This window comes from Arvicola amphibius, chromosome 14 (genome assembly GCF_903992535.2).
Source record: "Arvicola amphibius chromosome 14, mArvAmp1.2, whole genome shotgun sequence".
NCBI classification, from domain to species: Eukaryota; Metazoa; Chordata; class Mammalia; order Rodentia; family Cricetidae; genus Arvicola; species Arvicola amphibius.
The window spans coordinates 37,193,895-37,219,616 of record NC_052060.1 but is presented as its reverse complement, the minus strand read 5'-3'; the positions used below and the strand labels follow the sequence as shown (position 1 = coordinate 37,219,616).

At 42.3% G+C, this 25,722-nt stretch overlaps 1 protein-coding gene across 1 annotated transcript in view; it reads left to right on the top strand.

Moving 5' to 3' along the window:
• The first annotated feature begins 1,365 nt into the window (after nucleotides 1–1,365).
• The window catches only part of LOC119801037 (glutamyl aminopeptidase), a 71,171-nt gene continuing 46,814 nt past the window's right edge, over nucleotides 1,366–25,722 (top strand). Inside the window, exons 1-3 of the mRNA XM_038311471.1 lie at nucleotides 1,366–2,335; nucleotides 12,403–12,544; nucleotides 14,390–14,521. Of these exons, the coding sequence (XP_038167399.1) occupies nucleotides 1,635–2,335; nucleotides 12,403–12,544; nucleotides 14,390–14,521 (975 nt within the window). The 5' untranslated portion in view covers nucleotides 1,366–1,634. The remainder of the gene's footprint in view (nucleotides 2,336–12,402; nucleotides 12,545–14,389; nucleotides 14,522–25,722) is intronic.

The window sequence follows — 25,722 nt, the reverse complement described above, 5'->3', positions numbered from 1 at the left end:
TCTGATACAGAGTTGATACAGAGTCTCTCGCTGGCCTTAACTCATCAAAAAGGCTAAGCTGGGTAAGCAAGCCCCAGGGATACGCTTGTCTACACCTCCCCAACACTGGAATTCCAAGGCTTATACTATCACACTTGGCTCTCTTTTCTCTTTCTTTCTCTTAACGTGGGTTCTAGGAACCAAACTCTGGTCTTTGGACTTATTAGGCAAGTGTTTACTGACTGAGCCATCTCCCCAACCAGAGATTTAATGTTATCTTACCTGACTGCTCTTTTGAAAATGCTGAGCTTCTCATAATCATCTCACCTTGAACATTCCTCCTCTTTAGATAAGAAAATCTATACAATGCCATAAATATATGGACCTTCAACTCAAATAACCTGTCTTCAGACACCAATTCTGCCATTGCCAGTCATGTACCCTTCATCGCCGACGTCTAAATGTCAGTCTCGTCTTCTCTATGTGGGCATCAAAATAGATCCATTTGTCTGGGGCTGTGGGAAAGATTTAAATGCCAGTTTCTCTAAAGTACCTTCCACAGCACATGGGGTGTAAACAATTACTGAAACCTCTGTAATTATGTTTGCTAAGCTTTTGTCAGAGGCGGCTAGTGTTTGCCACTAAGCTGCTTTCAAGCGCAGAAGCTGGAAGCCCCCACACATACCTCACTCACGGCCAATGGATCATTGCTAATGGGTAGCACAGGCCAGAGTGGGCACCTGTTTTCTGCTCCATACCTGGCTTCCTATTTCAAAGTCTCCAGAACGTACTCTCCCATGGAGGCAAACCCCGAGACAGAGACCCTTCCTTGACTTTCTGTTTTCTCAAACTTTCCATCCTCTCGCTCACTCTTTCACCTTCTGCAGTCTCCCTGACCAGCCAGTTTCTTTGCGTTTCTCTTTTGTCTTCTGTCTGCCTTTCTTGGGCTACCTGGTCCAGCCAATCTGTTACTGAATAGCTGAGTGATCCTCAAATTTAGGAATCCCTCCAAGTATGCAACTCCAGGATATGATTTCCACAGAGGGCAGAATTTGAATGTTTACATAATTTGAGGGAAAAGAGAAGAAACAAAACACTTAGCTTCTTTGGCAAGCGACCTAATAAAATAGTGAAATTCAAGAAGCCCTTTGGCTGAGAGAGCCGGACTGCGCACACAACAGGAAGAAGCCCCGGATCTGGTGGCAAAGGTTGTGTTTTTTATCGTAAGCATGCCTCTTAGCCAAAAGCTTTCTCCCTCAAGGCTGCTGACAGAGGTTTGGCAAAATCTCTTCCTCCTGTTGGCCGATAGGCGCAAGCCCTGTTTTATATTTAACTCACTCCAGTGCAGGCGGGGCCGGCCTGGGGAGCCGCTGTTTATAGAGAGCTGGCCAGCGTTCTCATCCGAACTCCTCCTTCAAATCAGCTTCTCTCCGGGAGTCTCCATCCCATTCCTTGGTTTCCGCATTTATCCCGGAGTGGCTGGTGGGAACTTGTGGGTCTGGAAAGGGACACTGGACGCCAGACAGAGAGGTGTGGGAAAACAAAGTTAGGCTGCCAAACCAAGGGACTCCTTCCGATTGAAAAGGAAAGCCAGCTGATGATAGTTAGTTAAATTTAACATCCTTTCATGTGTGACTTCTGACTTCGGCAGGAAGATGAACTTTGCGGAGGAAGAGCCCTCTAAGAGATACTGCATTCGAGGCAAACATGTGGCCATCATCTGCGGGGTGGTGGTGGCGGTCGGATTAATAGTGGGGCTTTCGGTGGGCTTGACCAGGTCGTGTGACTCCTCTGGAAACACTGGGCAGGACACAACCACGGCTCCGTCCCAAGTTTCTTCTACAACCACGGCTCCGACCCAAGCGTCTTCTACAACCACGGCTCCGACCCAAGCTTCTTCGACCACCAGCACTTCAACCCTGCCTCCCCAGGATCAGGACATCTGCCCCGCCAGTGAAGATGAGAGTGGACAATGGACAAACTTCAGACTGCCAGACTTCATCACACCAGTCCACTACGACCTGGAGGTGAAGCCCCTGATGGAAGAAGACAGATACACGGGCACAGTGACCATCTCCATCAGCTTGAGCGCAGCCACACGTTACCTATGGCTACACATCAGGGAGACCAAGATCACCAAGCTGCCGGAGCTTGTGAAGCCCTCTGGGCAGAAGGTATCAATTCGACGGTGCTTTGAGTACAAGCAGCAGGAGTATGTAGTGGTCGAGGCTGAAGAAATGCTTGCTGCCACCAGTGGCGACAGTATCTACCTGCTGACCATGGAGTTTGCCGGCTGGTTGAACGGCTCCCTCGTGGGATTCTACAGAACCACCTACACGGAGAACGGGCAAGTCAAGTAGGTGCTGTGCTTCTCTTATCTCAGCTTCTGCAGCATCTGTTTTCCTTTCCCTTTGCTTTCCATCTCTTATTTTGTTGGTCTGACCCCTGTCTGCCCTTGGTTTCAGTTCTGCTTGTTCATCAGAGAAGCAGAATGTCTTGCCGTACTGTATTTTGAAATTCTATCACCAAGCTTGAAAGTCGTAAGTGGAATGACCGGTGTAAGGAAGCCTTGTACTTTTAGAAGTCATTTCCTAACTGCAGCAGTATAGAGTACCACTCACCGCATCCTACATTTAACATCCACACAAACTACCTCCGATTTTTATGTGGGTATCTATTTGGAAAATTTCACTGCCTGATATTTTGGGGATATATCACAACAATTTTACAAGGAGTGATAATTTCATTTGAAATGACAATTGCATTAAATGTCAATTGTTATTTCTTGCAATTTCCCGGCAAAGGCTCTTAATGAAGATTAGACAAGATCTGACATGTTCTTAGGTGTTCATCCAAGAAGAAAAGCCTAGCTGTGTCTTGTGGTCGTCTGCGCTCAGAACCAGTTTCTCCCCAGGTTTGCAGGGAATTCTGAAGACACGTACCCGTGATGGGGTATGAATAAGTCTTGGAGCTGCCAGCTATCATTAAGCCTGCGATAGTAGCTCTAAGCCTTTACAACATAAAAGACAGTCACAAATGTTTTTTTCCCCTGCAGCACTCCAAGTAAAAGTGTTTATAATACACATCAAATAGTTATAATTATAAGACTAATATATATTCATTCTATCTAATCTAATCTAATCTAATCTATTATCTTTCTATCTGATATTCACATAAATCAGTGAATTATCAGATCTTGGTAAAAGGCATAAAGGCCTTCCTTGAACTTCAAAGCCATCACAAGGCCAGGGACCCAAGCTACACTACATCTGAGCTGTCACTGAACTTGACCCTGCATGGACATTTGCCTGCGCAGATTCTATGGAGTTAAATGACTGAAAAAAAAAAAAAAACTAGGTGTCACCAATCAAAACTGGGGCCAGTCCACTGTGAATCCCTTTCTTCTGTTGTCTGAAGCATCTTACAGAACAAAGCAAAATCTCTCGGTCAGATTTCTTCCAATTGTTTAACCAGAGAGGCTCAGAATCTCTCAGTCAGATTTCTTCCAATTGTTTAACCAGAGAGGCTCAGAGAGTAAGAAATGTTGAATCAACTTTGCATTGTTGTGTGGTACATGGGTTAACTGTAGAGAAAGAATAATTGAAAGAAAACATCAGGGGGATCACATAGATCTACCGTGCTAGCAAACTCATTGATTTTTTTTTCTATTTTTAAAAATGACAGCATAGCAAGATCTAGAAACAGTTTCACGGCCCAGTGGTATCACCCACTAAGGTGTTAAACTGTACCTTAATACTTCCCTAGGCAATCAAAGTTGAAACTGTTACATTTGTAAACCTGTATCTATCCGTGTGGATTTTAAAATTGAATACCTCATTAACCTTTTCTTTTATCTTTAAATATTTCCAAGAATCTGATATTAAAGACTATTAATCTTTTAAATGTGCACTATTTCATCTTATAAATGCACCGATTCTCTCAGTTCCTATTGTTGGACTAGGTGCTGCTTCTAGTGTATTATTATTAATTGTTAACACATCAGAGAAGGACATGGCTGTAAATACACCTTTATATGCCCATCTGCTTTTATTTCCCTAGGTTGTCTATTATCCTAAAAGTTGAATTACTGGGCCAAGGGTACAAGTATACAAGTATACCAAAAAAACTTTAATACTTAAGTTTCTTTATGCATGAATAATACAGCGATTGCAGCGAACCTAAAAGACAAAACAATGGAAGTTTAAAAAGGACACATTCACCAGGGAGTTGACTTGTGACTTGGCATTCTTTCGCTAAATGACATGCTGGACACACACTTTGGTATGATAGACATAATGAAATTCTCCCAGTTTTTCTATTAAGCGTAGCTATTTAAGTTGTTCACACACAATGTAAGGAACAACCTTATAAACAATCACTTATGACTCTCTCCGGTTTGAGTTTACTGGTGATTTCCATAAGATTGATAGAGTGAAAACTGAATTTTTGATATTACGATGGGGTTTACGTAGCGGCAAATAAGATAAAAGGTCAGAGAAATCACGATGGGAAGAAGAAAGCGATTTTGTTGGTGGGGTGTATATTCAATAACTTGTGGGAGGACATTAGAGATAACTGGAAAGAGAGGAGAGGGTCACTTTGGGGACAAGGGAAGAATTAGTGAGGGTAACACAGGAGTCATGGATGGCAAAAGACAGAAACCTCCATCCACATAGAGGAGATTGCAGATCAGGGTGGAGATGAAGGCAACCCAGATGACATCAAGAGGACCCATGGGGAAAAGCAGCCTGGAGGGAAAACAGCTCTGGCCTGCTTGTTGAATGATGAGGAAGAGAGGGCAGCAGTATGGGTCCAGGATGCTCAAGATGTAGCATTCAGGTGACGGCTCTGCCTTTTAGGGATGCTAGAAACACAAGGAATTGGTGTTGAAGGAAGGAGAAGTTGGTGTCGAAGGTCAGTGTGAGACCCGTTGAAGCTTGTTAGACACAGCTAGCAGGAATCTGGGGAAACACCTCTGAAGCCAAAAGCTAAAGTTTACGGTATGATTTAGTAGCTGTGTTAAAACAGTGTATATGTGGGGAAATATCGCACACAAATGTGTATCCTGCATCGTGAGGTTTGGATCTCAAAATGTTAACTCTTGTCAGATGATTCTCAGCTTGTGGAAAGTTATCAGTATACAGTGAGATTTGGGAGGAGGTCTTGTATGCGTGTTGTGGGGCTCCTGGTTCTTCTTTACTTCGGAAGTGAGGAAATTTCACCTGGCCTTGAATATCTTCTGCATAAAAAGCAACACAATTTGGAATTAAATAATGGACTGGTTTATTCAATCCGCCACGCAACTCCATTGAGATGTGAGGGACCACGTTGAATCAACCGAGCAGCTCGTGTGCATGACGTGGGAACCCTTAACAGCCTGTAGATACAGTGCTGGTAGTTATTACCCCTACAGCAGAAGCCCCCTTGCTTAAGGATTTTAGCCAGATTATGCTGTGTTTCTTGCTGGCTCACCTTATTAAGTTGCTGAACATAGCTTGGAAGACATTCTTGGGAGCACGGTGCCAGTGATTGATAAGATAACACAGTCGTTTGGGGTTTTGCTTTCTAAAGATGATTCAGAGTGGCCAGGACTGAAAGTTCCAGCAGGTATTGCATCTCCTTCTATAACTTTCTTGAAAGCATGTTGGTTTGATGCAGTCAAGGAAGGCAGACAGAGACTCTCCCTGATGGCAAGTTAATAAGCTACTAGGAGTAAGATTTAAAGTCCAGTGAGTGGCTTATTAGCATGGCCCAGGGAGGCCCCCTAGAGAAGTGGTTTGCTCAGCACATTTGCCTGGTGTAATTAATTATTCAGAACATTGCAGAGTCACCGATGAGTATCTGCCACGGTTCTCAGGCGTTCATCATCCATTTGCAGTCTGGCTCAGATTTTTAAAAGGACTTTTAATTGTGAGATAATGATTGTGTTCTAAAATCTCTTTATATTGCTATTTTATATATCTTGTTTTCAAATTTGCTTAGCAGTTAGGAAATTCTGGTGGCAGTTCGAAGAGCTGGCCATCTATCAACAGAGTCTTCTGAGTTCTTCAGTAGTCCATCAAACAAACAAGAAATAAGTTAGTTTTTCTTGTTGTTGTTTTGGTTTGTTTTTTGTTTGTTTGTTTTTGTTTTTGTTTTTTGAGACAGGGTCTCACTGTGTAGCTCTGGCTCTCCTGAAACTCACTATGTAGATGAGGCTGGCCTCAAACACACAGAAATCTGCCTGCCTCTGCTTCCCAAGTGATGGAATTAAAGGCATACCCACCATGCTTGGCACAAGTTACCATTTTATAATATGATTATATTACTGTTAGGACTTACACACAACATATTTTTTCCAGTGCATAGTCCAGTAAATACATGGATTTTAAGTATTTTAGATTGTAGAAAGCACTGTGTCAGGAAGTCTGGGACTGGTGTGGTAGTCCATGTGTTAATTCCAAGGATTCAAAGAAAAAGACCACCAACCCAAATCATCATGGCCAAATTAATTAAAGCAAGCTTTTTTTATTTGTGTACAGGGTTTGTCTCCCTCTAAAGGTGGGGTTCAAGAGATCAGCATTGAAAGTGAGAAAGAAAATATTTTTGTAGTTTAGGGATAAGGGGTTTCCAAGTGGAGGATTTGACAGGCTAGTGGGGTTACAGGAGCAGAACATAAACATAATAAGTTAGTCATAACAAACATGTGAAAGAAAGATATGACTGCAAGGTGGTTGTATCAACGCAGTCATATACAGGTGGATGTAATAACCTTCCGAAATAAAGGCATGATTGTTTTTTTCTGGAACAGGCAGTACAGAACCATTTGTAGTGAAGGTTACAGGTGGGGCACAGCCCAATCCTTGAGAAACAGAAATTTAATCATAAACATGAATGTTATTTATTTATTTATTTTATTATTTATTTATTTTGAGACAGGGTTTCTTGAAAACAGGTAACAGTCCTGCCTGTCCTGGAACTCACTTTGTAGACCAGGCTGGCCTCGAACTCCCTGAGCTCCTCCTGCCTCTGCCTCCTGAGTGCTGGGATTAAAGGCGTGCGCCACCATCCCCCGGCCGAACCTAGTTTATCTTTTACTGTAAGATCCCTTTAAGCCAAAAATGGAGGCAGGTTGTTTCATCCCATTTTTATAATCCCAACACTGGGGCAGCTGAGGGTGAGGAGTTCAAGGTTCAAGGTTTACCTGGACACCCAGCACAGCCCTACCTCAGAAAGACAAAGAAAGCATAATTTAGCCGGGTGGTGGTGCTGCACGCTTTTAATCCCAGCACTTGGGAGGCAGAGGCAGGCGGATCTCTGTGAGGTGGAGGCCAGCCTGGTTTACAGGACAAGCTCCAAAGCTACAGAGAAACCCTGTCTCAAAAAACCAAAAAAAAAAAAAAAAAAAAAAAAAAAAAAAAAGAAAAAAGAAAAAAAAGCATAGTTTATCCGCGAGTTACAGGGAATAGCACGGGGTGTGTCTTGGCACTATTATACCCATTTCAAAGGTGTCACCTCCTGGGATGATCCCCAAGGTGTGTCAGGAAAGATTTACTCTGGTAAGGACAGGTCACACCACGTGAAGACACTAAATCAGGTGTGACTTGCTGAAGGTCACATGTGGGAAGATTAGAATTAAGATTAAAACTAATTAAGATAAGATTAGAGTCTTGAAATTTTTTCTCTTAGAGAGTTTTCCCTCTGAAATCACAAGGCTCTGCACTTTGACAAGGAGGGGGAAGGGGAAGAAAACCCAGTTCATATTTTGCCTGCCTGCTGGCAATTAATAACATTCACTTTGCCTACACAGCCAGGTCTCCGTGACTGTGTTAGACTCAGCCTGACTGTTGAAAAGGCCAAGCAGACCCACTGCGCAGGAACACCTGCCGCTCTCTGTGCACAAGTAAGTGCCAGAGCCGTCTAAATTAGAACAACTAGTCAGAGACCCTTTTAAAGGGGGGTGTGACAGGATTGAACCAACCTTCTCTCACCTGGCTTCTCAGGAGTTTATACTCCAGCATCTTGCAGAGAGTTGACATTTGTAAAACCTACATAAAATGAATGACTGTCGCCCGGAAGGGCAGCTCCACTCCCTGCTTACTCTGGGTTTTTGTGATGTGCTTGCACGTGCACATGCACGCACGTGCACACACACACACACACACACCACACACACACAAACACCACACCCCACCACACACACCCCCACCACACCCCACACACACACACACACACCACACCCACACACAACCCACACACACACACACACACACAGACACCACACACACACAGAGTCTATCACTTTTCTGGCTTATTTCTGAGGAGGACTAAGCTGCAACAGGATTGTTCCCTCTCCCCCTCCCCGCCCCCCGAATGGGGGTGGGAGGGCAGGAACTCAGAAATCAAAACAACTCAAAAAGGAAAAAGGAATCTGGGCAAGCATGGGTTGTCCCTTGCTGCTTCTTGTCATGAGGCCTTTGAGGCATTCTTTGTAGATTGATATGTATTTACAATCCAGAATAATCTAAAAAAGGTATAAAATCAAGATTTATTGCAGGACATGGTGGCACATGCCTTTAATCCCTATAGAGGCAGAGGCAGGTGAATCTCTATGAGTTCAAGGACAACCTGGTCTACTCAGGGAGTTCTTGGGCAGCCAGGGTTACACAATGAGACCCTGTTTCATAAAACAAAACAAAAAAAAGCGCAGTGAAATTTCAGCTTATTGAACTGCTAACACCACCCTAACCAATAATCAGTCTGTTGCAGAACAGACTCTTGGCTAAGGCTTTTCTTAGATAACTTGATTTAAAAAAAAGAAAAACAAGCAAGAACAACAAGAAGAAAACCACTTCAAACTTACAGAAAAGCTACAAGAATGGTATTTGGAACATCTAAAAATAATTTACCAGATTCACCAATTATTTACATTTTGCCCCCTTTGGACCCTCTCTTCTCTCTCTCTCTGAAGAACTCGTTTACATGTTGACCACGGGGTATATTTCTCAAGTACAAGGCATTGTCTAAAAACTATACAGCAACTTAAAAAAAATCAAAGAATGTAGCATCAATCCAATTATGTAACCCAGGGTTCAAAATCAGTCTTCTTCACTTAACCCGGGAATGGCCTTTCAGTTCTTCCTGTTCCCAGTATCCCATCTTGGAAGTGTGCACAGCACTATAAGTTCCTTCAAACCCAGGTTTTCCCCCAACCTTTCTTCGTTTTTCTCGATGTCAGCAGTTCTGAAGGGGGACAGCCAGTTATTGTGTTGGACTAGAAGTCCAAACATCAAGGAGGAGTTGCTCCAGGCACCACTCACACAGCCACAATTGATGCAAAAGCAAGAGGATTTTTATTCTGTCATGACAGGGCCCTTCAGGTTCGGGATATGAGACATCTGATAGCTGTTACAGTCCATCTTTTAAAGCAAAAAGCCACAGACACAAGGGGGGGGGGGGACCTGAAGGTTGTTTTCTAACTTATTGGATTGGCTTATTCAAAGGGTTACTAGCAGTGATTGGTCTATTCCAGGGCATTAGAATAGCTGCGTGATTGGGTGAGATAAAGGGAGCATCTGTGGCCTTTCTGACCTTGTTCTAGTGACTAAATGAAAAATCAGGAACTGAGTCAACATCTGTGGGCTGTCTTTGCCTCAATTCCCAGAATGGAGTTATGTTTGAAGATTATTCCCAAGGACAGAGGAGGATGAGCAGTCCAGCATGTGATTATTCACAAGGACAGAGGAGGATGAGCAGTCCAGCATGTGTGTGTGGGGGCGACTGTCCCGTTTCCAAGAGAGAGTGAGTGTAAGGTTTTAGAAAAATGTCTTAGGGTTGAGGGGGCTTACAAATACATTTAGTCTTTCAATTGGAGAATGCCCCCTAGGTTTCCATTTGTGTGGCTCTTTTTAGTGATCTTTTAAAAAGGCCAGAGGACCATTTAGATTAGGAGTATCAGGGAAGGGAGGCTGTGACCTGCTCGGGAGGTGGTACAACTGCTTGCAAGTCAGTTATTGTTGCTGATGTTACCTTTAAAGTGTGCCCTTCTGGTCATTTCCAATGGCTTTCTCCAGAGTGGGAGTAACAGGGTTTACAGGTCATTTTTTCCAGAGAATATTTGAAACATGCAAATATATCTCCACCCAATTCTTTTGGGTAAAGAATTTTCTGAAGATTTTCTGAATCTGGTAGTCCTTCTAAAAGTATTGCTCTCTAAGGGCTTGGGATGGGTCTCATTGGCAGAGTGTGTGCTTAGCGTGCATAAACCCCTGAGGTCAGTCTCTAGCATTGCAAGAGAAAAATGTCTATAATCTACTTAAAGAAGAATTTAAATCAAGCTCGCAATCAAACAAAGAGTTCATGGGCTATCCTAATCAGCTGCTCTGCTGCTGGGAGAAATACTGACCAAAACCATCTTGAAGAAGAATGGTTTGGCTCATGCTTCCGTGTCTGTCAAAGTCAGAAGTTGAGGGAGAAACTCAAGGTGGGGATCTGAAGTAGGAGCTGAGGCAGAAACCATGGGGGAATGTTACTGAGTGACTTCATCTCCACAGCTGATGAAGCACCACCCATAATTGGCTGGGCCCTCAAGAAAATGCCCCACAGACACACCCATAGGCTAGTATGATGGAGGTGATTCCCCAATTAAGGAATTCCCTCTTCCCACATGACTCTAGTTTGTTAAGTTGGAAAACTCTAATCAGAACAATGGCTCAGTTTACCCAAAGGTCCTTGTTGGCAAGTCTGGTGGCCTGAGTTTGATCCCTAGAATGTACGTGGTGGAGGGAGAGAGCTGGCTTCCGTGGCTGTCCTGTTTTTCACACTCTGCCACAGGGTGCCCACCCCACCACACACACCATAAATAAAGTATTAAAAAGTAGTTTAAAAAAAGAAAAAGAAAGGGTGCATGGGTTCTTAGTTTATCCAATGGGTTGGATTCCCATTCTGTTGATTTTGGTGCTTCAGTCCCCACAGGTTTGGCAAGTAGCAATCCTGTCGAGCAGACACCTGTGTCCTGTTGACTTATTCCCGCGGTTCTTTGAGCATCTTACTTCCCTGGTGTGAGAAAACGATCTGGGTGGTCTGGATTCTTACCTGGCCTAGAAGCAACTCCTTCTCTAAGGAGCCCTGGCTCCTGTTAGGAGAGAATTGCATTTGGCACTCGTCATCTGGGAGCAGAATAATGTTTGTAATGTGTATTATTGTTGAGTATGGTGTGTGTGTGTGTGTATATATATATATATATATATCTGTCTGTCTATAAAGATAGGGCATAACAGCACTTTCAGAATAAATGAAAAGTTCTAATAATTTAGCTTTTTTGTTGTGGTGATGAATTTTTTTCTTTTTGTTGTTCTTTTTTAGTGTGTGTGTGTGTGTGTGTGTGTGTGTGTGTAGCTTTTTGTTGTTGTTGAGACAGGATCTGCTGTGTACCCCAGACTAGTTTGAAACTCAACATAACCTTCCATTTTCAGCCTCCCCAGTGTTGAGATTACAAAGGTGAAACTCCCCTCCTGGCTCCTTAGCTTAGAATTGTGATACAGCTTCTTTAGTTCATGAGAACACATGTTACCTTTGTTCAGATTATTGGGAATGTCGATCAGTGTTACCTTGCTTCTATTGCTTTTATTTGCTGTTCTTTCCAACAAGCAAATATATAATCATATGGTCTTCCTGTAATATGCTTATATATGTGTTTGTGTGCATGTATATATGCTTATATGTGTGTGCATGTATATATGCTTATATGTGTGTGTGCATGTACATATGCTTATATATGTGTGTGTACCTATATACATATAAAGTTTGAAAATAGTATTTTCACGTTGAAAGTCTAGAAATGTTAAACATTAACAGTTTAGAGAATACATGTGCCTACTAGCAGCCCTCAGGAATGCTGCTGTCTTTTCACATGTGGGCTTTTTAAATTTAAAAAACCATGCAGAAGATTGTACCCAGGACCTTGCATGTCTCAAGTGGATGGTTTACCACTGACCTCTTTCCTCAGCCCTCAAAATGGGGCTTTAGACCAGGCTGACATTTCCCTCACTGGGGAGAAGGCTCAGCATCCATTTTGTCTGAAGATGAATAGGAGTTCTGTCCTTGCTGTAGTGTAAACACGGAAGAATGTGCCAGTGGGGCGGAAGGAGGGGTGCGAGGAGGTACTCCTCCATGCTGTGAGAGGACACACCTGCTCACAGCTCCCCACACAGAAACAGGCAACTGGGTGTGCGTGTGTTTGCCTCCTTGTGGCTCAGTGGCTTTGGGTAGAGTACCCTCAAAATTCTAAAACGTCCTTTGACAGATATTTGATAGTCTTTCAGACGGCTCTCGTGGAAAGAAATGGTAGTTGTTATAATAACGTGGCTCATATCTCCTAGAGCAATAGAAACACAGGGATTGTCAGAAGCAGCAGCATGCGTTGTGTCTGTGTTTATTCCTAAGGAGCATAGCGGCCACTGACCATGAACCGACGGATGCCAGGAAGTCCTTCCCTTGTTTTGATGAACCCAACAAGAAGGCAACTTACAATATATCCATCATTCACCGCAAAGAATACTCAGCACTTTCAAATATGCCAGTAGAGGTGAGTATTTTTTTTTTGTTTCTGCACATACACTGTTTGCAACACTACTTGACTTGCCTGATTCACTATGGAAGGGAACTCTGAATCCTAAAACTAAATGTACTATAGCTATTAAAGAGTAAGAATACCTTCTAGCAATCCTTTTTTCTTTGACTCAAGGGAATTGTCAGTTTATAGCATCACAATCCAGTAATAAAGTCACCTTGAAATTTTTAAGAAAGAAAGAATATATACTATACATATAGACTGACTGGGGGCTCTGTTTAACTAAACACACACACACACACACACACACACACACACACACACTCCATGATGCATTTAAATTTACTCACAATTTAGACTTTTCAGTTTAATACAACCATCTTTTTTTTTGTTAAAGCTATTTTAAAAAACCGTTACTTCAATTCTTGATTGTACAAACCAACTCTAAAAATTACCATGCCCATAGATTTTCCTCCTAAAAGAATCTGACAAACATTGAATTCTGCCTGGATACTTGTTAGCACAGGAATCTTTCCTCTTCATAATGGGTGGCATAGTTAGCTAAAAATCATAACCTTGAAGTTAAGGCTTATCATATCCATCACATATTCGATGCATAAGAGGACCAGGCTTATTCTACAGTATTGATTGTTCTTTACTGTCCATCTTTCTGATTCACTAGCTGAGCAATTACTTAAACTCATCCATCTATCAATAAATTGACCCTTAAAAAGCACAAACCAAACAAAAAGAGGAAATGTATGAAGATTAAAATGTAAAAAATGTCCCCAGCTCCAGAACGAATCTGTTTATCAGATTTGTTTTCTTTGGGCACCTGAGAAATGAAGTTTGGATAAAAGAAGAAAAAGTAAGGGCTAAAATTCAAGTTGAACACATCGATTAAAAATATATGCTCAGTGTACAGGAGGCACTAGAATGGAGCAGATGAGGGGAGATGGAGGTGGGAGGAGAAAGAAGGCATCCCGGTCCATCTCTCTTCATGACCTAGTCATCTCAGAAGACTGTGCATCTTTCATTCTGCTAGATTCAGATACTGGCTGGGAGAAGGCTGGTTCTCTGGGTCATTAAGAGATAGACCTAGACTGATACCAGTAGACTTTTATTGTGATGTAACTTTTCTGTCGGGAGCATGGACTTACCCACAAATGGCAAGGATGGTCCCATCTAGAGAGTAGTTATATGGAGATGTGCAGACGTTTAAGCTATGGTAGCAAGAACTTAGCAGGTGCTTAGGGCTGGCTGTTAATTGACTTGGGGGGGGTGTCAGAACTGGTGTGGATGAAAAACCCAGATGGGTACTTCGTAATTGTGTCAAACAATGGACACAATTTTGACGGTGGTCACCAGGGCATTGACTTTAGTGCCCATCGCACAGGTCTTCTGTGTAGATGGACAACTGCAGTTGGAAGAGAGAAGCCAACACTGGTTGTTCACACAGTAGTTAACCCTTTATACACAGTAAACCAGCTGCTGTCCAATTAATTCTTCTTTCTTCAAGACTTTCAGCCTGATCTTCATTAAGGGGTCAAATTTCTCTTTAAAAAAAATGGTCAGCATTGTGTGCGTTTGCAGAGAGATAAACTCCTGCCCACTTGATATGCCAATCAAACTTATTTTGGCTTGAGAAATCTGATACAGTGTGCAATTAATTCAGTCACTCCCCAGTCTTAAAAATAAGGTAACTTTTCCTATAGCCTCTTTACCACTCCCGCTTACCATCTGACCCCGGAACTTTGAAAATGAAGTTTTGAGTAGGGAGTGGGGCTTGGGGTAGTCATTTGTTTGTCTTATTCATGGTTGATCTGATGATAAATAAAGACTGTCTTTTGCTTTCCATAGAGAGAAGAGGCATTGGATAACGACTGGAAGAAAACAATTTTTATGAAGTCTGTCCCCATGAGCACTTACCTGGTGTGCTTCGCTGTTCATCAGTTCACGCGGATAGAGAGGATGTCCAAAACTGGCAAACCAGTGAGTCTTACTGGATTTCAAAAACTCACCACCAATTCATTTGTGGTTAAATTTCCGGCTTCTAAAAAAATAATTGCTTATTGGTTCTCCAAACAATAGGCAAGAACCCTTGTTAGCCACCAGGTTTGGGGAGCTTAGTAATAATATTAAGCAATATAGAAAAGTGCCAGCCACAAGGACATGGGGGATAAACAAAGGTGACAGGCATAAATATGCACAGCCTTGAAATAATTTAGAGGGAAAATTCACTAAAAATCCAAAACTAGTTCCTAGATAGACCGACATAAATATGTCAGGTGACATGGCCCTACCCAACTGCATTACAAGGTGAGGCATACATGTTAGAAGGAGCTTTTAGGTAGAGAGGGGGAGGGGAGGCAAATATTCTGCCAGCAACAGGAGCTGGACAGTTTACAGTGCCATTTCTATGTGGTTGTTTGTTTGTTTGTTTGTTTTTTTGAGAGATAGTTTCTTTATGTAGCCCTGACAGTCCTGGAACAGGCTCTCCGTAGACCAGGCTGGCCTTGAACTGAGGGATCCACCTGCTTCTGCCTCCCAAGTGCTGGGAATAAAGGTATGTGCCACCGCCACCTGGCTCTCTATATAATTAAAATCAGGCAGCAGCTTTTTGAGATCCTGACTCAGGAGAAGCAAACATATATTTCAAATTATGTATATTTTAAATCAACAAATTGATACAGAAACATAAAAAGTCAACAAAATATCAGAAGTATTTTGAAAGTATGAGCATGTTTTTAGATGACAGCTTCAATAACTTTCTTTAAAATTATTTTTATGATTGCTTATTTATTTACTGTGTGCATGTGTGAGTGTGTGTGTGTGTGTGTGTATGTGTGTGCATGCATGTGTGCACTATAGCATACTGTGGTGGTTAGAAGACACCTTGTGGGAATTTATTCTCTTCTACCAAATATGCTCTTGGAATTGAACTTGGGTCTTCAGAGTGTCACCAACTCCCTTTACTTGACAATTTATCTTGCTGTCCCAGTGATTTTCTTTGGAAAACCCAAAAGCATTTTTACCTACAAGTTTTTTTGGTTTAGGGATTAGAGAGATGGCTCAGAGGTTAAAAACACTGGATTTTCCAGAGTTCCCGGATTTGATTACCAGCACCCATATGGCTCAAAACCATGTGTAACTCTAGTTCTAGGAAATGTGATGGTCCTTTCAGGCTACCTCAGGTACCAGGCACATGCATGATGCACAGACATACATGGAGGCAAAACACCCATACACATAAAATAATAAAATAATAAAATAATATAATAAAATAAATATTTAAAATTTTTGTCTTGTTTTAGGAGCCCCCATATTGTTATTATTTAAATTCTTGTTTTGCTTAGAAATCAAGTCAATTTACCTTTATAACATATATATGACCATATATGCATATATATATATATGACCATATATACTCTTTACAGTACGCATTTATAAGGGAGAAGTCACTACCCCATTTTACAGATGAGAAACTTGAAGCCAAGGGAGTTCAAATGCTTTGCTGAAGAGCCCTCTGAGGGGTGGTAGGGACTCCCGTTCTGTATTCTTTCTGAATCACCATGCTCTGCTAAGGATTCTGGGAAATGGATGCTCTGAAAATCTCATCACTTCCTCATCAATCACTACAGGGGAAGGGCCAGATGCTTTTACTTCCTGTGAAACTTGTTTCTGGAAAAAAAAAAAAACAAACAACTGCCTCCATTTAGGTATTGATGGAGTTGTTATTGAGACATGCTAAAATTGGGCTTCCATAGTGAGTGGGGGACACAACGCCCTTTCACATGGGACTCCACCTTGACTCTTTCTCATGTCACTTACGTTGCTTTGATCAAGGGCACCACCAGTTCCTAGAGATAATACTGAGTATCGGGGAACTGGCGTTGATAGAGGATGTCCCATTTCTAGATTCCCCTTCACATAGTCGATGGCATATCTATCTCTGGTTTGATGTAAAGTTGAGTCCTTTTAGTGAAGTTCATGTTTTTCTTCCACTGTCAAAGCTTGTGTGGACTATTTATTGAGTGCTTTCTTTAGAACCACACTTCGTCATATACAGGTGTTTTCACATTAATTTTTACAATATGATTACATTCTGAGCATTTTATTGTTGTTGTTGAGGAGAACATCAAGACAAGGCAGAAAGGCTGAGCAATTCCTCTCTGCTCGTATAGTTTTACGAGTAAGACTGTAGCCAGGCAGACAGCAGAGAACATGACTCTCTTAGTGACTTTTCTAATAGCAACTATGAGCTTGAGTTTCCGGATGACTCCCTTCACTGTTCCCTGAGCAGTTCTGCTGGCTGGGGTGAGTCATTGTGGTGTGTATCAGCTTTTGGCTAGATTCTAAAGATGGATTTCAAGTAAAGAGATGGAGCAGCGTAGTGGAAAATACAGTTTTGCCGAAGATTCTCAGCAGTGGTAAATACTTCTTAAATGGCTCCCCTGAGAAAGCTGGCAGCAGAATGTTCTTTCTAAAACAGGCAACACTTTCCACACTCTGGAAGGGGAGCAAGGGTCTCCTGTTGTGGCATTCCTTTCCGACCACCTAGGTCATGAGAGACCTCAACTGCCTTCCGAAATCCCCCGATCCTCTACTCAGAATTCAACAAAGTGACCCGGAGCTGGAGCCAGGGGGCACCTTACCCTGGTCTTCTGCTACACAGTGGAGTGATCTCCCCTAAAAATTGAGCAGAACTTCTTCTGAGGACCTGAAGTTCTTAATGTTGACGCTAATGCTTCACGAAGCTCTCTCCTGTTCTCTGTCTGTTCACTCTGAATGGAAGGCTAATGTTGGCACCCCAGAAGAAAGCTCTCTCGGTGCGGTACTCCAGAGAGAAGCGCAAGGAAAGCAGCCTCCTCAGGTCCATGGAAGTGTGACAGAGAGGAAACTCACCTAAGTCTTATAACCTTTTAAAAATGTGTTACAATCAATTTGTTGCAAAAATTACCTAGTAAGGTGAGACATTGCAGTTAGGCAGTCAGGCAGTCCAGCATCATGAATGAGGTAAGACATCACAGCTGGGCCATTGGACAGTCCAGCATCATGAATGATGTAAGATATAGCAGTTAGGCAGTCAGGCAGTCCGGCATCATGAATGAGGTAAGACATCACAGCTGGGCCATTGGACAGTCCAGCATCATGAATGACTTAGGCAGTTGGGCAGTCAGTTAGGCAGTCAGTCTAGCTTCATGAATGACACCTTGCCCTGGTGGTTTCTATCCTGCATTTCTCTCACTCCCTTCCTGTCCTCTTAAGCGATTCTCAGACAGAGGTGAATAAAGGGCTCCATAACCTTTCACCCCATTGATAGGTTCTCCCCTATACTGGTTTTCCTGTATTACATTGATGGACTCTCCCGTATATGGGTTTTCCTGGATCATGGGCACAAATATTTGTCATTTGGAAATTCTCTAAATTATTTTACCCAAATATATATTTTAAAAAGAAAGAGAGGAAAACAATCCTCAAATTAAAACTTATTGCCCCTTATGTACTAGTGTTCTTTGTTACAAAGATTTGCTCCTTTACGACATTATACATTCTTAGAGCATATTACATGTGCTTCAATTTTTTAAAAATAATTTTACATTTTTAATTGAATGTAATTATATCATTTTCTCCTTTTGTTTCTTCCATCCAACCCTTACAATGTCCTCTCCCTTTAAGCCCTTCCATGGTCCCTCTAACTCCCTCTCAAATTCAAGGCTAATAAATCTTTTTTGAAATTCTTTTTTATATAATGTATTTTGATCATGTTTTCCCCTCCCCTAATCTCTTCAATGTCTTCCACGTCTCCCAACCCAACTGCATCTATCTATCTATCTATCTATCTATCTATCTATCTATCTATCTATCATCTTATACCTATCATCTTCCTCTCACTTCCCCACTCTCTCTCACTTTCAAAAACAAAACACAGAAATGAAAATCAAAATAAACAAATCAAAGACCAATAAGGTAAAACGATAAAAAACGAACCCAAAAGTGGAACTAAAAATACACACACACACACACACACAGAGAGAGAGAGAGAGAGAGAGAGAGAGAGAGAGAGAGAGAGAGAGAGAGAGAGAAACTAAACAAAACCAGGAAAAAAAGAAAAAATGGAGCCTATTTTGTGTTGACCTGCTGGCTACTCCTGGGCATGGGGCCTGCCCTGGAGTGTGGGTGATAGACACAGTTATAAACCACTGAAGAAAACCTGGTTTTCCTTAGCCAGTGGGTATCAATTACAGATAGCTTCTTGGTTAGGGGTGGGTCCTGTATACATTCGGGAAGCTATTGCTTCAACTCCACCCACTGTTTCTCATCACAACTTCCCCAGAGATGCATCGGCTAAAGCCTGCTCCGTGGACCGGGCTTCCCATTTTGTGTTTTACCCACCACTGCTTTATGCTGGGATCTCTGAAAGTGCGGCAGAGCACCGTTTCCTGCACCATCTGGACCTGAAGTCCTGTTACTTCTTCAGTAAATCCTTTAAGGGTGGAACTAGATCATTACTGTGCACACGGCATTCTTCATAGAAGCTGAGTGAAAAGCCCATGGCCATTCTTATCCACACGGTTTCTGACGATATAGCTCCAGTACATTAACCTGCTGTCAACCGTTCAATGGGTTTCGACTATATAACACGTGAATCTGGTACACGCATTAAACCTGGTGAGCTGTAGATAGTCGACCCTCTGACGGGACTTCCTTCCCACCCACTATCAGCAACTTGAGGCCTGTAATTTACTGTAACTAGAAGAAAGGACACAGTAGTGGCGCTGTTGGTAGAAAATAAAGTGTTTCCCTATGTGGAAGAAAAATTATATGGAGTTTCAGGATAGCTCGGAAAACTTTTGATTTTCTGTACTTTCTTTTTTTCTTTTAGAAGAGTAGTTGTGTTTCTATTCAATCAACTGAATGTCAAAAAAAAGAATAAAGGGAGAAATTTGGAGGATTACTTACAGTAGTTTTGTAACTATTGACTAGGCACAAATAGAAAGATGTCCTCCCTCCCTCCCTCCTTCCTTCCTTCCATCCTTTCTTGTTTCCTTTTTCCTTTTCTAGCTCTTGGCAAACAACCTCCTCCTGAGGCTTTTCGGCATTTAGTTGATTGGTTAAGGGTTGGCAGCAAATGATATCACCTTAGGAAAACAGACCAACCAACTGACCCTGAACCTGGCACAGTATAGAGAAAGTATATGATGTTTTAGCTGTGTGAAATATCTGTTCAGCTATGGCTGTAACAACTGCCATCGTCCCTCTAGAAGTCACTTCATAATTACATATGTTCGCTGTATTACTAATAATATTATCACAAATATTTCTGCTTCAGAGTTTCACTTGGATATATTGCAACTCATTTTCAAATCTAGAACAATTTGGATTTAAATATATCATTTTTTTCCTTAGATACCTATTAATACATAGTTTGGAAGAAAACAGGAACTGAGACAAATTTAAATTTTCAAATCGCCACACGTGAAATCATTTCCTGTTAGCAGGTTTGCGGTGCCTTCTCTGACATAGTTGACGTACAGTAGCTTTTCAGAATGTATTGTCTTTGCACCCAGCTCCGAGGAATCAAGTCCAGGCCAAGTTAAATGTCTTTGGGGCAGTTGGCTCCTGCCCTTTGTAAAGAAGCATATGTAAAAAGGAGTACTTACCTTGCTGGGGAGAGCCCTTGTCTTTCCTAGAGAGGGAGCAAATCGGAGTGTTTATCAGCTAGATAAACACTGCAGTCCTGGCAACTTCAATAACTCAGAAAGAGACTGTACTGAGTTTTCTTCCCCAAAGTGTGGAGGGACATTTCCCAAATCAGTGTGCCCCAACATCCTCCTGGGGATGAAGCTGTGCTACCTGCACTAGATTTCTCTGTCACTCTCATCTTCGTTCACGGGTTTCTAAATGAAAATGCTTCGCCAAAGACTATGTAGGCTGCTGTTTTTTGTCTTTCTGTTTGTTTCAAAGAAATAGACTGTATTTAGGAAGGCTTTAAGTTCTTTTAATTATTATTTTATTTTATGCGGATGAGTGTTTTGTTTGGATATCATGTGGGGGCCTGGTATCCATGGAGGCCAGAAGAGGGCGTTGGGTTCCCAGAACTTGAGTTACATATGACTGTGAGCCACCATGTGTGTGTGAGGCACTGAAACTGAGTCTTTTGGGGAACAGCCGGCGCTCTTAACTGCTGAGTCATCTCTCCAGCCCCAGGATTATAAGTTTTAAGTTTTATGTCAGGGCTCTTAACTTTTGTATTTCACTTCATAAGAATTATCTCACTAGAAAATGCTGTTTTAATAATGGAGTATATTTTGACACTGTATTTTGAAATAATTCACAGACTTTGCTATGCTGTGTCAATACCGTAAATAACTATTTATCATTCCTTCATTAAAACTAAGAAATGAATATTTATATAACACTATTGACTAATCCACAGCCTTTTCTTAGGATTTCAGCAGCTCTCATTTTCTGTTTCCTATTTTATGACCTGTTTTGTGCATGTGTTAGTGCATTCATGTATATATACATGTGTGTGTGTGTGTGTGTGTTTAATGCATACAGCCTCAACATTTCATGTCTTCCTAATGAAGCTGAGTGGGTGCAGCAGCTGAAATCTCATATCTCCAGCCATAAGCGCGAGGCAGAGAGAATAGTGGGGGTGGCAGGAGGCGTGTGACAAAGCCACCCCCAGTGATCCACGCCCTCCGACATGGCCACACTCCTATTTGTTTCCAAACCGTTCCACAGAGGACCACGTAATCAAACGTGCACTCGGGGAAGCTATTCTCACTTGATCCACCACACGCTTCTCTTCACTTGCCGGCGTTCACATTTTTACTTGTAAATCTCCTTTGAACTCTCGGATTTTAAGGAAATGTCTACATCTCTGGGGCTGGTTTGTGCTAGAAATCACGTCTGTTAGGATGTGCATGAAGGCTTGATTTTCAAGTACTGATACATTTCGCGGGACTTGATAATTAAACTGTGTGTGTGTGTGCGTATGTGTGTGCGTATGTGTGTGTGCATAGTTTATCTCTAACCTATACATGTGATATATGTATGTAGAGATAGATAGATGTATTTTCCATATACACATTTATAATATAAATGGGGAAAAGAGAAGATATGAAAATCCATCTATCAATTATCAGTTCAGGTCAGGTGATAGTACCAAATTAGCTCAGACAAATAATATTTTCATTTTCAGAACTCTGTGGATTTTCTAATTGTGGTTAAGAGGTTGTGGGAACATGATCTGTGTAAGACTCTCAGTGAAATACTCAGCAGTTACATAAAATACGACATTCTATTAGCAGTGGCACAAAATTCCCAGGACTGGCATGTAGTGTGACAAGCTCCTTGCAGGAGAAGGCCCGAGAGCATCTCCTGCAGTGATGCTCGTAGGTAAACATGATGAGGTTTGTGCAAAGCTTAAGGTTTGGAGACATAAACAGGCACTGAGGGAGAAGATGGTGTAAAGCTGTTCTAGGAAAAGCTGGTCAGTCATGATGATCAAGTCTAACAAAGTGACATGTAAAGTGAGAGAGCAGTCAACTAAATAGCAACCCTCCAGAGCTTAGGTCTCATCCCTCAAGTTGCTGGAGACACTGGAAAGACATCATAATAAAGAAAAAAATCTAAACACCTACTTATGGGGCTGAGAGCTGGCACAATAAAATTATGAGCACTTTCCAAGACAGGGTTTCTTTGTGCAGCCCTGGCTGTCCTGGAACTCACTCTGTAGATCAGGCTGGCCTTGAGTTCACAGAGATCTCTGCCTCTGCCTCCCAAGTGCTGGGATTAAAGGTGTGTGCCACCACTGCCTGACTGCACTTGTTGCCCTTGAGGACGACCCACATTCGATGCTCACCACCACCTCCTGTCTTTAGGGAATCTGACATTTCCTTCTGGCCTCCTCGGGTACACGTGGCATACATATGACACACAGGCCATGCCAAACCTCTCTTTCATGCAATCAAAACACTCATACACAGAAAATAAAATAGATGAGGAATTAAAATATTAAGCCTGCTTTATATGAGGGTCCAGAATGATAAGAGAAAAGCAACTAGAATAACGGCCGAGCCGACGTGAGTTTTGAAAGTCCAGACCGTGTGGTAGACAGTGTTTTGAGATGGGGCTAGTCCTCTGACTAGTGGTATGCATTAGGAATTTAATTTCCTCTGAGAAGGTGCTCTATTTTAGAAAATAAATAGATACATAACAGGCTCTTGAATCCTTCCATTTACCAATAAAGTTTATAAACTTCACATTTAACCATTAAAAAGTCCCCTGAGAGCAAGTGTGCGAACTGGAAAGAGGACAACCATTAGTAAAAGTGATGGAGATTCAGGGACACTTTGTTCTGGACAGACGTGCTAAGAAGCCAGAGAAAGGTTAATGTCTGCTGAAGCCCAGAAGAAGGAGAAGGTACAGGAATGGGGCATAATTATGCCACCGTCAGGGAGCAGGGATGAGGATGCTTGCAGAAGAGATGGTGTGGTTCTAAGTCCTCAGTCAAACCAGCACAGGTGTTCTGCAACTGAATGGGTGCTGCATACACCGTGCATGGGCTTCAAATGACAGACTGAGTTGTCATGTTCACGGCATCTTCCATGTTGTAATATGTTCCTAACATGCAGCGGAGAGGATACACTCATGAGCATGCTTTGGCTAAATGCAAAATCTTCAGACTTCTTCAGTTGTTATAATTATAGATAAGGGATTGTGGAACCAGCACAAGGATTGTGACAGACGACCAACATGCTATCCCTATGGCTCCTTAGCTCATTGATTGAATCTGTGCTTTTTCATTTTGTTTTTGTTTTTATTTTTGTTTTGTTTTTGAGACAAGGTTTCTCTGTAGCTTTGGTGCCTGTCCTGGAACTAGCTGTTGTAGACCAGGCTGGCCTCGAACTCACAGTGATCCACCTGCCTCTGCCTCCTGAGTGCTGGGATTAAAAGTGTGCGTCACCACCACCCGGCGGATCTGTATTTTAAAAAATATGACCTGTGGTGGTTGTCTGTAAAGGTGACAGGAAATCTGTGTCTGGCTGGGTGCAGACAGTGCGATCTTCTGTGTGGGGATGGGCGTGGAAGGTTCTCTTAGAAACGTGTGAGAAAAAAAAAACTGCTCCAATTCTAAGTGAATGAATACCTATAGCAGTCTTTTTTGATTGTTGTCACTCAGAGAAATGTGCAGAAAGAAAAGAAGTAACTGAGATATTGCTTCAGGCGCATGCTTGAAAGAAGCGTAAGGGAGTCAGGGACACGGCTCAATGGCAGTATAGCTGCGTATTTGAATCCCAGAGTTGGTAAAAAAGAGCCCACTGTCTGTGGGTAACAGGAAAACGCTGTCTTCTGCCTTTCCTTTTACTCAACTTGCCTTCCCCTCTCCAAACAGACAGCACAAAGCATGGGGCTTGTGGAGAGAAGTGCAAGATGAACCTCTCTCTGAAATGCCTGGGGGCCAATGAGTGTGGCAGACAGTCTGAGCGAGTTGTGTCACACACCAAGTTGTGGACAGGTGAAAGGTTCAGAGCCTTTCCATTGACAATAAGGCAATGTTGTCTTTGATTTTTTTCTTTCTCTCCCTCTCTTTCTTTCTAGTATTTTCTATTCTCTCTCTCTCTCTTTCTCTCTCTCTCTCTCTCTCTCTCTCTCTCTCTCTCTCTCTCTCTCTTTCTTTCTTTTTGGTTTTTCAAGTCAGAGTTTCTCTGTAGCTTTGGTGTCTGTCCTGGAACTAGCTCTTGTAGATCAAGCTGGCATAAACTCACTGAGATCCTCCTGCCTCTGCCTCCCACGTGCTGGGATTAAAGGCGTGTACCACCATCACCCGGTTTGGCTTTGATTTTTCCTGGCCAGGTTCTGTTGTTCTGTCCAGTGGCTACCAGCTGAATCCTGAGGTTTAGTCATTGCTTGGAGCAGGCATGCCATAGCCTACCAAGAGGACAGGAGAGGGTAGTAGGAATGGATCATCTCCTCTCTCTGACAAGTAAAAACTAAAAGCCTTAAGGAATGTTGAGGGGGGGGGGGGTCACCGACTGTGGTGGGAGTTCATTTCTATTTATGCATAAGAGGTGAGAATGCCACGTAAGGGAAGTTCTCTAATCTTTTGTCCTTTAGGTCGTCAGAGCCCTCCGAGCTCTCTTCTAAGAAATGAGCTCGGAGGCATGTGTCCAAATGAATATCACTTACAGTAATGCAGTGGGAATGGGAAATGAGTAGGTTTCATCTCTCTCTTGTGTTTTTCCTAATCTTGAATCATCTGGTCTCGTTGGGTCAATGGTCTTGAACTGACTAAAATGACAGCATCGGTCTTTGCCCGAGGGCTTTGGGTCATGTCTCCAGGTTAGCGCACGCGTCTCATTTGACTTTCTTGCTGAGGTAGCAGACAGAGCGCCGGCTGAAGCGCTGTTTCTCTGTCACTCACGGAAAACTACTAAGCAACTAGGAGGTCCCTGAGCATCTGTTCGTCTGCTTAGAAGGATTCTTACTTAACCTTTCTTAATAAAGCCGTGCACGATTAGAATTGGAAAAAAAGTGTCTGCACTCAGTACTCAGTTTAATTTGTAAATTAGGTCATAGAGGCATAAAGCAATATCCTTGCAACTCAGAAAACTGATGAAGCTTACTCACTCTGTCTTGGGAAAAGTTTAGGTCATCATATAAATTTAGCTCAGGAAATAAAATAGAAACATGGCTACAGCCATTTAGAAAAAAACTATCCCAAAGGGGGAATGTGTAGTCAAAGGTACCTTAGATGAGAAAAATAGAATGAATTTGTTTCCTCTCAAGGAACCGCATACACAAGACAAATCAGAGGGTACTGGAAAAGGTAAACAGACACGTAGGCCTGTGTGTTTTGTTTTTTTAGTCTTTTTAAAGATGATTTATTTAATTTGATTTTGTGTGCATTAGTGTTTTGACTGCAGGTGTGTCTGTGTTGAGGATGCCAGATCTCCTAGCACTGGAATCATAGGCAGTTGTGAGTTGCCATGTGGGTGCTGAGACTTGAACCCAGGTCCTGTGGAAGAGCAGTCAGTGTTCTTAATTGCTGAGCCATCTCTCCAGCCCCAGACAACACACATTTCAAGTACAAAAAAAAGTGATAATGTCTTTTAGTGTCTGGGGCACGGTTGCTGTTTATTTACTTATTTCTAGTTACTAATGGCACACAGTTATATCTT